This window comes from Gouania willdenowi, chromosome 4, assembly GCF_900634775.1.
Source record: "Gouania willdenowi chromosome 4, fGouWil2.1, whole genome shotgun sequence".
In the NCBI taxonomy this organism is placed as follows: domain Eukaryota; kingdom Metazoa; phylum Chordata; class Actinopteri; order Blenniiformes; family Gobiesocidae; genus Gouania; species Gouania willdenowi.
The window spans coordinates 17,636,979-17,651,697 of NC_041047.1; the positions used below are offsets into that span (position 1 = coordinate 17,636,979).

Below are 14,719 nucleotides of genomic sequence, written 5' to 3' on the forward strand. Positions count from 1 at the left end.
ATGTCATGTCCCAGATACGAGGAAGTAATTAGTTATAAAAAGACTTCATTTTGAAGATTTTCTTTTTCTACCACAATTTTCAAAAGCCACGTCACATTGTCAGTCATCAGCCCTCGTACATAAACATGAATAATTGAGAAAAATATCATATTTAATTCAAAACTGTAATAAATCAGTACTTTTACATTCCTAATCAAATCAGGCAGAGGTGGAAAGCTTTTAAAAGTAGTTTTTTTAAAGTGCTTTTTGTGACTGACAATACCTTGATTAATGGTTTTTATTCCAGGCGTACAGGACGAACTACCTTTACTTTTCCTCAGCACAGGTGAAGGTGAGATGAATGGTAAAAGCTTAGTTTTGGCTTTTTTTTTTGTTATCGTGTGTATTGGATTAATAAACCTTCCTTGTTGTTTCTCAGAACAGGGCTTTTTGTAATGGAGCACTGCCTTAGGAATGAAAATGTGAATCATTTTTGGCAACTTTAACAATTTTAAATTCTTCTCACTTCAACAAAACCTTGGCGCCTCTCATACTAATCAGCTGTTAAGCTATTTCCCTGATAGAGTGTTGGCTGTTCTTTGGCTCCTCAGAATGTGTTTCTTTCTAGGAACATTACCATTAGTTTCTTCAGCACCTTATAGCTGACTAGGGGTGTGTATTGCCTGGCATCTGACGATACCATTCGTATCCCGATACATAATGTAGGTCACGGTACGATACGATACAATATATTCCGATATTAAAGTGTAAGGCGATTATTGCGATTCTTTTTTTATATTTATGACTTAAGAAACAACTAATCTGTAAATGTATACATCTTCATGAGAACATTATGTATGAAACATATTTTATTGGCATATTTTACACTTAAAACATTGGCTTTAACATACCATGTGCCAACAACTTAAAATAAAACAATAACATACAACCTGCCTGTGGCTCTTAAATCAACTTTGACTTCTTTGTGCAGTTACAATGTCTCCTGCAGTGGAAAAGACTCTCCTGGTTAAATAAAGGTAAAAAAAAAAATAGATAGATAGATAGACCAGGAGTGTTAAACTAATTTTGGTTCAGGGGCCAAATACGGAGCAGTTTTATGGTTGGCCACAAGAAAACAAGTAATTTCAGCATTGTTGTGCCATAGTTTGCACTTCTACGTATACATAAAATACACAATATGAAATAAATATAAACCAACCATATGCAAGCAATAATCAGTCCCAAAAGGATCTTCACTTTAAATTTCCTAGAGTTTGTGACAAATTTTTCTTTAATTAAGGGAAATAGTATGTCATATTTGGAGGAAAAAAATATGAATTTTGTAAGAATCTTGAGTTTTTTCAACTGTTTAACATTAAAAATGATTGCAATTATGCAATATAAGCACCTGCAATTATTGTTTCGTATCATTTACACAATGATTCCTGTTTTCTCTGTCATTTTTACTTTCTCCTGTGGGCCGAATTAGATGCTCCAAAGGTCCGGATTTTGCACCCAAGCCATAAGTTTGCCACAGGACTCACAATAGTGATACAATATTTTTGGAATGGAATTTTTTTTTTTTTTTTTTTTTAATTAAATTGCAGTTGGAAATACAACCATGCTTTTATTTTACTTTAATTCTGGACATACTTTTCAACTCAGTTGAAATATAAAAAATAAAAACAAACCCTTATGTAAATCACTGGATGGTATGTCTTGTGAAGTTTGAATATCATTATCAATATAGGCTAACCACATCTTGGAAAACACTGACTTTTCTCAGGATTTTGTGCAATAGTAATTTTTTTTTAAAGTTTTTTTCTGTGTACACTGCAATCACCTTAAAGGTCCCATGTCATGCTATTTTTCACCATCTCCATTTGTTCTAAGAACCCCAAAAACATGGTATTTGACGTATATTTGTTTTTCCAGAGTTTTAGCCTCTGAAAAGTGACTTTTTGAGCAACTCTACACAAACAGGCTGATTTGCAGCCTACTTATGCATATTCATGAGTGGGCGTGTCTATAGACGGGACACTGACTTCCGTACTGACACTGACAGTAACGTAGGCCCGCACTCCTCCCACCCACTCCGTAGCCGAGCTCATGCTGCTTTATAAACACGAGACAGAGCGTGGGGGCGGGGCGTTCACCGGTACATATATAGAAAATACATACACAGCACTACGCGAAGGACGCTGAAATGCACACCTTCGTGGGTGTGTCTGTTTACATGTCAATCACGGCAGAGAGCTTCTTGGAGGCGTGGCTTCTCCAGTTCAGTGCCGAGTCAAATTCGTCATTAAAGTGGGAACACGTCATCAAATTGGAGCGAGGTGTTTGGGCTCACCCTGTAGTAAGAAAGGAGCAAATCACCCTCTAACTAAAGATTGAGGGAATCAATGAAAAAAACACTTTGGACATGTGTATGAAGCCCAAATAGCACTTTTATGATGTTTAAAGCACAGAAAAGTCGATTTAGCTTAACATGGGCCCATAGTACCTGACTATGTGTCGAAGTGTCCTTGGGAAAGACACTGAACCCTAAGTTGCTCCCAGTGGTCGACTAGCGCCTTGCATGGCAGTCCTGTCCCACTGGTGTGTGAATGTGAGAGTGAATGGGTGAATGAGCTGATATGTAAAGCGCTTTGGGACTGCTTCAGTGTGGTTATAAAGCGCTATATAAATCAAGACCATTTACCATTTAAAGTATCTTTGTCTGTTTCTGCCCCTTTGCTCACATCCCTTGGTGGAAAATGTTCTTGTTCATGCGATTTAGCTTTTCTATTATTGCAATGGATTTCCTGGTGTCAAACATTTGTGAGTTAATGAAAAAACACACAAATTAACACAGACAAATTAGCTACAGCTCAGAGTTTATTGATTCAGATGGAAAGGCTGATAGAAATAGAAAATGTTTGGTAATTCAAAGGGGAATGGTGTCGCCAGCTCTCATTTGGCAGTCTCTTGGATTTGAAAAAGCTGTGGCTGTCATCAGGCACACCAAAATGCTCATTTGCTTGTCAAAAGCTCTAATCCAGCTCATTTGACACTGAAGGACCAAACACTTGCTCCCCGCCCTCCAGCTCCTAAGACTCCTGGTTTCTGGAGCATAGAAATTCCCAGTTGGAGAATGACTGTTATGAATTGGTTAGGCCAACGAGATGGATGAGTTTCCTGTACTCTTTGCCCAGCCCTGCACTCTCGATGACAAAGATGCTTACTTGTCCTACTTTTTCTGGCAGAAAGAAAAAAAAAAAAAACATAAACCGTGGCATTGTACAGTAGCTCAGGGGACTCTCGGTGTGGAAGTGTGTGAGAGCGGCTGTTCACAGACTTGGAGCAGAAAGTCACCCAGAGGAAATCTTCTAGCGGAGATGATGATGTTGAACTCTGAAGCTCCTGATTATAGCCTTTCTCAGAAATGGGCTTCTTGTTTGAGAAATCTCGCTTCCTCGTGTTGACATTTGATGTGCGTGTCGTTAGTTCAGGCCTTAACAGTCCCCTGATATTCAAACTCATAAAACGAAGGACGGCCTTTGAGCTACAACTCTTACCCACGGTCAAACCCTTCTGGCAAAACCTTAACCCTGTAGAACTGTTCAATAGGGATCCTTTTAAACTTTCCACTCAAGGAAATGTTGTGTGACATTTTTATTTTCGTAGATATTTACCTTCAAAGCAACTCACATGCTTTCTAAAAAAAAAATGCAAAACTAGTTTGATCTGTGCAAAATTAGATTGATTACATGTTGTTTCCCTTACACCTCAACACAACGCAACGCTACACAGAAAAGATACCCAAATAGCCTGATGGAAAAGCTAATATTTACTCTATGATACTGAAAACAAATATTGGGAAATTACTTTTCCATTTGACAAGTGTTGACTATGTAAACCGGGGCTTCCTCTACATTGATCTATATCTGTGGGACGATCACGACTCTTTTACCTGTTGCTCCTTCAATCGCGTCACACATTTGACACAGTGTTTCCGTGCAATTGTAGTGACGTGCTTTCTGAGAACGAGCAGGCATTAAAAGCCAATTATAAAGCGTGCCCTCCCCTCGCTTTTTTCTTTCATCAAATGTGCATGTTTGAGAGAATGAAAAGGAGGATTAGCAGCAGTGCATGTAGTGTAAGAGCCGTCTCAGTGAAAGCTCATCTATTCTACAGTTCTTTGATGCATTATAAACCAACAGATGTAAAACTGAGGTTCCAGGAAAGATCTTCAGCTCTAGTGTATACGCCTCATATATCAATGAATCAAATATCATTTAGAAAAAAAGGTCTAAATTGCCACTCAAAAGTGTGTTTTGGTCTCCAATGTAAACACTCTTTTATCGACATTTTTGGAAAAGTTTCACACATTGCATTGTGGGATGTGGAGTCCTGTAAATGGATGCATTGAAGTGTTTTTCCTTCACTTTGACTTATTTCTTGTTATTTCTTGTGTTTTCTGTATCCTGATATCCTGTCATTCATCATTCACATCACTAAAAAAGAAGAATAAAAATATTTTTGACTTTTAATAAGTTTCAGTTTAATCGCGTGTGTGTGTGTAAGAGAACAGAGAGATGTGGTATGTAATAATTAACTACATAGTCACAAACTTCCCATGCTTAGATCTCAATCAGCTTAGAAGACAACAGCTGCTGATGAATGCTTGAATCCCTTTTAGTCTCGTTATCGTGTGCTTGGCGAGCTCCACAAGTGGCTCAGGACCTTTGCAGACCCATAAAGACCCAGTCAGGGCAAGAAAATATTACCATTATTTCCTTCGGAGACTCAACAGTAACTGTAGCATCACCATCCTTGTGTGGGAGCTTCATATTTATCTATAGGCATTAACAATTATTATACTTTCTATATTTATGGAGCTGTTCAAGCTGCCCGCAGGCTTTGATAAGAAAGATACAAGCTAAAGAATATCTGGTAATGCAGCACGCAGAGCAGAAATGAGCACTTCCTTTCTTGTTCTGCTTGAAAGTTTAAGATGGTACTGAACAGAGACATTACAAAGCTACATTTTACTCAAACTAACCATTGTGCCCCCTTTTTTCATTCAGTAAATGGTCCCCTCAAAACCTAAACTTCCTAATAATGCACAAATCCTTCAAAATTATGGTATGAAGGTCGGAGAGTTTGAAGTCAAGGCTGAACTTGGGCTGCACAGTCTGCTGGGAAATAGCTCAGTGAGGCATAACTTCAGCTGCACATTCAACCTCTCTCAAACCAAGAAAAGCTTTTAGTATCACAATTGAATGTCATGGATTTCAAGGATGTCATAAAGTCTTGAGGTTAATTGGAAATGATGGGAGTTTAATTTAATCCCTTTGTCCGGTTATTTGTCCAGAGCACGACTGAAAAGCTGGAGCCTATTTTACAAGACATTGGACCAGATACACTTTACCAGTCACCAGTTCAGAACACACACTTGCACAGTTTACCCCATCTTTGTGCAGTGGCAGAATGCCGCAACTGGAAAAAAAAAACCCAAATAAGCAAAGCCAGAGCACACACTTTCCACACAGACTGACTGTCAGTGTCGCCAAGAGAAATTTCAATGTCGTTAGATGAAGCAAGTCACAGCAGTGCTGCCAATTTAATCAGCAGTTCAAATGAAAAGCCATGCCATCATGTTTTTTGTTTTTTTCCCCTTACAGTAGGCATTCATTCCTGATGATGATGTACATTTAAATATACTAACTATAGTATATTGTAAAGTTGTGCATGCTAAAATAAAGAGCAACAAACCACATTTAAAAAAAAGTTACTTTTGACCAGATTTACCGCAATATTTGTGAAATCTGTGATATCTATTTATTGTAAAAATGTTATGTCAATGTTAAATCTAAATCTACATCTGGTAGACTCCCATAACCCCCAATTAAGTATGGGGCGTTGATTGTAAAGTTGCGCATCAGCAATATTGCTCAACAAACCATGTTTAAAAAACATGTAACTTTTTTATGTTACTTTTGACCAGATTTACAGCAATATTTGCGAAACTTGTGAACTTTTCTCGTAAAAATATAACGTCAGTGTTAAATCTAAATGTTAAATCTGAATCTAAATGTTAAAAACTAAGCATTTAATATTTACATTTAATATTTAGATTTAGAAATTACCACTTAGATTTAATATTTAGATTTAACATTTAGATTTAGATTTAACATTTAGATTTAGATTTAACATTTAGCATGTAGAATCAGAATCAGAATCAGAAATGTTTAATGGCCAAGTACAGTTTTAAGGACAGTACAAGGAATTTGTTTTGGTAGATGGTGCACGAAACAAAAAAAAACAAAGAAAACAAGAACAAAGAACAACCCAGCAGCAATAATAATAATAGTGATAATTATAAAGGATTTAGCATTTAGCATTTAGATTTAAATGTAGTTTTAACAATTAGATTTAAATGTAACATTTAGATGTAATATTTAACATTGAGACTTAGATTTAACAACAACAGCGGTTTGTTGCTAAATGTTGCGAACATTTGCTCTTTATTTTAGCATGCGCAATCCTACAATCAGCGTTTTAGCCTAATTATCTTCTACACCATTTTGAATAGAACAAGTTCATTCAAACAAAAAATGAATTCATTTAAACTCCAAAGTCAATGATTTTTTCTTAAATGTAATAAATTATTGTTCCTCATTCATAGTTTTTTTATGCCGTACTAAAAGTGCCAGAGGTTGCCGACTATGGCAAGCTTCGCTCTGGGCTGTGTCTCCTGCTGACATTCAGTTTCCAGCCCTGGCACACGTCTTTGACAAGGAGAGCATTGCTGTCGGTGGAGCTTCGTTCCAGGCGGATACCACCTGATTTCACTCATTATCCCGGCTCCTGAAATAGTCATGCCTATTAAAATGCTCTTAATCAAGACCACGGTTCATTAAATGAAGGAGACTTTAACCGGTGGAAAAGGGGCCTCCAGGAAGTCACTGTTTTGTCAGAAGCTGAGTGACCACACCTCTCAGGCAGACATTAACATGTGTGAATGACAGCGTCTTTGACTGTGCAGAGATAGTTGTAAAAATAATGTGCGATCATGTTAAATGCCTATTGATGTGATGCACGGTCACCTACATGTCAAATAATTTCTCTGACCGCCTGCTCAACTCGGAATACATAATAAACTACTTTAACTAGAAACTAGAGTGTTTCAAGGCATTGATTGTAAGATTTTAATTATGAGAATTTCCTTTTACTTGTTAAATAGAAAATATTTACTCATCATAGAACATAAACCAACTTTCCATCAAAATTAACAAACTAGTTTTGTAGAGATGAGACATCCAACTTTGACAGAAGACTGGTTTGTATAATAATAATAATAATAATAATAATATCTTAGAATAATGTCAGGTTAAATAATAATGTTTGATCTGACAATTTCAATTAACATTTAAAGCTGACATCCGGAGTTTCTGAGAAGACGTCTCGATGTCCCGCCCTCAACAGCTCTACTTCCTCCCACTTCCTCTCCCAATCTACCAGAAGCCACGCCTCTACTTTTCTGCATGCGCATTGCGGAACATAACAAGGTCCCATTGATATACTGTAGGTCTATGGGTCAGGTAAGAGCCAAAATCATATTTACCTGTTTGCTGTTGTGACGCGCGGATGCACAGTTCTGCATTCACTTTGATTGACAGTCTCAAAAACAGGAAGTCGAAGCATATTAGCTGTGCCCACTCGGCGATCGATTCAATTTGTATAAAGCTCTATAGGACTAAGGGGGGACTTACAGTATGTACATTAATGACCACCGGCAGTAGACCATAGTAAAAGACTCGTTTTTCGCATTTCAAAAGAATCATACATAGATATAGATTTCTCAGAAACTCTGAATATAAGCTTTAAGGCAGTGTTTTCCATCCTTTGGGTCGGAATCCCATGTGAGGTCACCTGGAATTAAAATGGGGCCGCCTGAGATGTCTAATGTGGGTTAAAAAAACAAAAAAACTTTTTTTTTTAAAATGTTCTGAATTATTATTATTTTTCAAATATACAATAATTGTCAAATAACTCTATCTCAAATATAAATCTATTTCAAATGAAAAGCAGTATAATATCTGAGGTGGTGCACTTATCGCTTTGTGCACTAATCCTGGCTACTCAGCGTTTAATAAACATGATCTAAAACGAATTCTAAAAAAAAAAAAAAAAAAAAGGTCTCTGCGGTCGCCAGATAATTGTGATATCAAAATGGGGTCACGACCCGAAAAAAGGTTGGGAACCACTGATTTATGTCGTCGAATAAACTCATGATCTGAATAACTGTAATCTTATGAGACTTGATCTATTTTTGATCAACGATAATATCCAACTAAGATCGGCCTGGAGGGACTTGGAAAAATGGTAATTACATTATGTAATCATGTTGTGCTTAACATAACAAATAGCCAAAAGCCTCATAGCCTCACTGCCATTAGGCAAGTATGTCTTTCATTCTCACTACAAGCACTCCTGTAACTCGCTTGATTCTAAACATGGATCAAGGAAACTCAACCCATAATTGTTTTGTCAAACTCTGTCTGAATGGAGATTTATTTTGTTTTTGAACAGTATGTTAAGTTGAGGTTTTGTTTATTCAGACGAGGTTTTTCAGGTTTTTTTTCTTTTTTTTTTTTTTAATCTTTCAACATGTTTTCGACTGTCAACTGCCAGTCTTCTTCAGAGGAGTTCTGCTGATTGCCTTTGATGGTTCCTTTGAAGTTTCACTTGACTTCCATGAATAGTTCCAGCAAGATTCATCTTGTTTTCCTTTTGAACAGTTTGATAAATTGAGGTTTTTCAGGAAATGTTTATCCCCTGGCATTAATCTCACCATCATGTTTCCTTACAAATGCTCAAAGATGAAAGTTTTAATGAAAGATGTAAACCAATGCCAGTGGCCATTGTGTCACATATTTTCCTACTGAAGAATACATTTGTCATGTGGTCTCCTGTAGATTAGCTAAATAGCCAATAAAAGCTTTGATTTCACCTGTACTAAACCGGCCACAAGGACAACATCTGGCGCCATTTATGAAAGCTGAGCCAGACATTTGATCCACCTAATATTGTGTCACACAGCGCAGAGCCACAGCTCTGCATGAGTTTGTGTTTATGGAAGGAAAAAAAAAAAAAACAGTCCTCATAAATAGAAGCTCCATATGAACCCGCTCACACTGCGGCACCAAGGCACAGAGGGATTAAGAAGATTATTAAATAAGAAAGTGAATTAAAAACTGCTCACTCTTATCCCTAACTTCCAGACAGTTGCTTGAAACCTGCAGCATGGAAGAAATCTAGAGAATCATATTAATAAAAGAATGACTTGTAGACTTGGAGTTCTTTGAGGGAAATCTAATGGTTGTGTGTGCGTGGGACTGTTAGTGTGCAGTGTTACATAGATTAGGTAGAGCTGTGTTTACCATTTACACATCAAAACTTGCATGTTGGAAGATTGATCATGTGGGCTCCTGTTTAGACTCTAGTAGTCATGTATAATTACACTGTGTGAAATGCTTATTAAAAAAAAAAGCAAAAAAAAATAGTTTTTAAAACTCTTCCGACTAAAGGTTTCGACACAAAGCAACACCAAAAATGTGTTTTAAATCATTCTCTCAGGTAAACAGCCAACTAACTATACTCTGGGCCCACAAAAGTACCATTATAACTATATATAGTTTGTAATCCATATGCACACACATACACAATCTTTCATCATGGTTGCATGAGTTAAACATACAGATAAAACACACACTGGAGATGTCCCACATATTCCCACTAACGACTACAAAGAGTTAAATCTTGTTTTAGCCATTTATCGTTGGTCTTACATACGACTTGAATGCATGTGATACAAACTGTGTTTTTCCTCTATACTGCTCCAGACTCTTGAGCTTTCCATTGACCTTTGACAAACACATCTGTGGTGATCCAGACAAGAACTGCTGACCGCTGATTCATGCATTTAAAATGAATACTGCTGCTTGAGTAGAATATCATGAAATATTTAATTTTGGTCTTTAATGCTCCGGGACACTGACTAAGGAGCTGTCTTTTATTACATAATCAACTGTCTGGAGGCTGCGGTATCTCTGTCAAACAGTTAACTTCAATCAAACTGGGATAAGGTCGACTCGACATTACTGAGGAAGGAGATTGTTGTTGCTTTGAAACGTCATTTCATTTCATATTGAAATAAATGGTGATGAAGATTGGCTTTACCAAATTGAGGCTGCAATAACTGCTGCACATTATGTAGAATAGTCTACTTTATTCACTCATGTTTTTGATTTTTCTTAATATAAATTTAAATCACTGGGTTGTACAAATTTGTTTAGGGCTTTAAATAACTATACTTTCAATATAGGAAATAATATAAATATAAATCTCTATTTCCCTTAAAGGCCTTGGCAATATGTCAAGATTCAATATATATCGAGTTTTCTATTTTGGCGATATAGAAAATTACGATATCGCCAATAATTATATATTTTTATTTTATAACTTTTTTTGTATTAAATTCTTGTTTTAAGAGTCGCTGCTTTTGCTACTTCTCAGAACAGCATGAAAAGTTAGATGGATTGCTGACCTTCCCTGAAACAAGCCACACGGCAGAACTCACTCACACGTGCTGTCTTTGAAATGACAAAAAAACTAAATTGGAATACATTGTGCAGCTGTTTGTTAAAGGTGCAGCCTGTAACTCTTATCAAAGTGACTTTTTGTCATATTTGCTAAAGCTGTCACTATATAAGGACAGATTTACATCAAATTAGTAGTTTGTGTGAAAAAAAAACAGACTCATTGAGTCCCTCCTGCTGCTCCTGCAGCCTTTGGCAGATTGCCAGAATGCACCGTGACCGAGCAAAAACAACCAATCAGAGCCAGGATTGTGTTTGTTGGGCTGTCTGACAGCTGTTGCTCACAGGCCCCGCCCCTTTCCCGGAGCTAGAGCGCCATCTTTTTTTTACAGTGTATGGTGTGGAGGAGTAGAACATGGAATTGGTGACTTTTCTGCTTGAAAGGTAATTACTGCTGCTTGATTTACATTCTGTTTGATTTGTAATTGTTACACTAGAACTCTGTGGTGCATGTGTTGTTCATGTGCGCACAGCAGCCTCTGTGTGGGCTGCTGTAAGTGACACTGTGTTGTTGCTTCTACTGAGGTGTGTGCACATTGAGAGAGAGAAACGATGCAGTAATATGCCTTTAACAGAGCATGTTATATCACTGTGATGTTGCTGTCAGACTAACGTTAGCTTGTTAGCTCCTCTGAGGGAGGGACTTTTGAAAATTTGGAGGCAGGGCAAGAGAGCAACGGCCAAGGAGGGGGAGAGAGGGATCTGAGAGTTGCGGACTGCACCTTTAATAAATGTGCATGTGGGGTATTTTTCATCAGCAAATTGAACCCAGAATTGTTTTTTTGGTAAGACTTTATATATATATAAATTTTGGTCCATATTGCCCAGCTCTATCTATATTTTAAATAATGAATGGGAGGAAACACAGCAGCTAAGTTAACTCACGATCACACAGGGAGAACATGCCAACTGCACTGAAACAATGGGGTGATTTGACATAATTCATATTTCTCATATGCCAGCACAATTGCATCTGAAACATCACGCACACACACACACACACACACAACTATTAAGACTACTATAATACACTAACGTAGTATAGGTGTGAATTCTGGGATACACCACATTAATACGATAGCAAATACAGAATCAGAGAGCCAGGAGAGAAAAAAGTTTTGCAATGTCATAATGTTTCTTTCTTATGTTGACACTATAACCAATATATCTGCCCTGTTTGTATTCTTTTTGCAGTACTTTGTCAGCTTGTAAAGGACATACACTCTTCTTTGTGAATGACGTAAAATATAATAATATTTATTACTATGTTATATATATATATATATATATATATATATATATATATATTTTAAAGGAATGCAGAGAAATACTAAGTTTTGCTGTAAAATATATTTCCATATAATTGCTTTCTTATGTTTTGGAGCTATTCTGTCATTGTCTCCGTTTATAGTTTGAGCCCCTCCTAGTGATATAATAACACAGCTCTAGAGCTGCTTGTAGCCTACTGTACATGGTACAGTACACACATGGGAGCTCAGCTGACTGCATGGTAACTGACGTCAGCTTGCACGAGGTGACGCACGCACAGAGTTGAGTTGATGATTTTGAAACATGTGTTTGTGCGTGTGAGACCCTCTCCCTTGTTTACCTTTCAGAGGTGCGACCACGTGACAAAGGTCCAATTCAAAAATAGTACTAAACAGATGTTGTCCCATAATGTAGCAGATGTGAAGTGGGCTGCATGCACTATGTTGTTGTTGTTGTTGTTTACATCATATATGTACATCAGCGGAGTTTTTCACGCAGACAAACAAAGCATGCAGAGCCTCCTCCTTACCTGTAAGTGTCCCTGGTACATATTGAGCGCGCAGTCAGCCGCGGATCTCTCCCTCGGTCAATTTCTAACACTTGCTTCGGAGTTGCAGGAGTGTCAAGCGATGGAAGCCGAGGCAGAGTTAGTTTTCCGGGCTGGAGAGGAGCTGTTCACCCAGTCGGTGCTGAAACAGACACTTTGAGCCGCTCATCCACAGTCAGTGTGTGTGTGTGTGCGCGTGTGTGTGTGTGCGCCGCGGCACAAAGACCGAGGTGCGCACAAAGTACGTCGTCGGACCGCACTTTGTGGTGTACCTATCAGGGTCGGATTTCTCTCACGGTGGATTACAACAGCTGCATGTTTGGCTTGTGTGAGGGTAGAGCCGCCCAATCCTCTGAGTGCTCATCCTGTCCTTTAGCTCTCACTGTGTGTGTGTGTGTGTGTGTGTGTGCGTGTGTGCGTGTGTGTGTGTGTGTGTCTATCATCTCCTCTGTCGTCCCTCAGCTGTGGTGTGGAGCTCTGGACGCTCCTCCGGGTCCATCCTCTTCTTATAGTGCGCTCTTTTTCCTGCTTCCTCTAACCCAGCCCTCTGGTGCCTCCTCTGGTGCTGCAGCTTTGATCCACTTATAGAAAAAGTGAAATAACAAAAAAAAAAAAAAAAAGTTAATCAAATGTAAATAGTACCAAATATGAAGCTTTTTTTTTTTTTTTTTTTTTTTTTACAATCACCAAATTTTTGGATTTTATAATTTTATAATCACATTTTTCAAGTGTGATTATATTGCTGCATGTAACTTTTTTTTGTAAAGGTGAATTCTCGTGACCCACTGAAAACAGGTTTATGTTATACTTTTTGGGTCCCTTACCATTTTTGTTTTTATTATTTAATAAAAAATTAAATAAAATAAAAAAAAAAATTAATGAAAAACGAAATGACTTCAATCAAAAAAAAAAAGGTGCTCAAATGCGATTATTTGGGTTTCAAATTTTTTTTATTACATTTTTTGCATTTGAACACTGTTTTTCTTTGACTTGGTTGGGTTCTTTCTTTCTTATTGGACTTTATATTTTGTTAAGCGCACTGGGATAACTTTGTTGTAATTTGCGCTATATAAATAAAGTTGAATCGAATTGATTGAAAATATTTATTTTTGATTGAAGTACACTTTTTTTTTGATTGACAAGGTTTTTTTTAAATTGAATAATTAAGACACAGATCTACTTCCATATACACACGAGTTAAGAAGCTCTGGGATAGACAGGTTTTTTTGGTTAGTGCAAATTTTAGAGCAAACATTACATCGGAATTTTTTTCCCCACAACATAATTTTCCTGAAAAAAAAAAAGTCTAAACTAAATCTTCCTAAAACTTTGCATATCAGATGGCCTGGATGAACAATTACATGCGATTTTATCAGTAGTTTTTTCACTTCCACGTTGAAATGACGAAACTTCACAGAGAACCCTATAGGTATAAAAAAAAAAAAAACATTCAGGCACAGGTCTGACCTCATCTGGAACTTCCCCATGTAATTTTTAATTGGTGACAAACTGGATTGGATTCTCTGTTGGGTCAAATATAGTTTGACTTGAGATTGATGGACCTTATTTTGGATTTTATAGTTCAAAGGGGTGCCATAGACCACTGGTTCTCAAACTTTCTCTAACTTTAGAATCCAAGTACCCCTTTGTCCAAATGCAATATTTTGCTTAGAAAACTATTTAAAAACAACTCTAGATCATAGTGATGGAATGAACAAGTGATAACACACATTTTAAAAGAATCTCATTTTGTAAATAAGTGGAAAGAAAGTATTTAGTGCAGTGGTTCCCAACCTTTTTTAGGTGGTGACCCCATTTTGATATCAAGAATTTCTGGCCAAACCAAAAAATTTTTTTTCTAGAATTAGTTTTTGATCAGTTTGAGCTCAGATTTTTTTTTTTTTTTTTTTGCATTTTAGTTTAACTAGATTTATATTTCACAAAGTGAAAAGTTGTTTCAGATTGTGTGTTGTTTTAATTTAAAAAAAAAAAACCAAAAACAAAGATTTAGTGGCTCCTGAATAGATTTATTTCTATTGTTTTTATCATTTACAGTCATCTCACTCCTGGGGTTGGACTAAGACTGACACTTTATTTGTAAATTTTCCTCAGTTTCTCTCTCAAGTACCCTCTGTAGTACCATCGCTTACACGGTACCCCTAGGGGTACAAGTACCCCCATTTGAGAAACACTGCCATAGATGTTATGGTTAAAGAATGATATGATCAAAATCCTCCTGAAATATGAATGAATTATCAATACCTTGACTTTTGTA

The 14,719-nt window shown here is 37.0% G+C and overlaps 1 protein-coding gene across 3 annotated transcripts in view; it reads right to left on the reverse strand.

The window, feature by feature from the left end:
- Positions 1 to 14,719, reverse strand: part of pex5la (peroxisomal biogenesis factor 5-like a) — a 114,616-nt gene that overhangs the window by 87,648 nt on the left and 12,249 nt on the right. For all 3 annotated transcript variants that reach the window (XM_028444960.1, XM_028444962.1, XM_028444959.1), the window contains exon 2: positions 12,427 to 13,025. In XM_028444960.1, coding sequence (XP_028300761.1) covers positions 12,427 to 12,447 — 21 coding nt within the window. In that variant the 5' untranslated portion in view covers positions 12,448 to 13,025. The remainder of the gene's footprint in view (positions 1 to 12,426; positions 13,026 to 14,719) is intronic.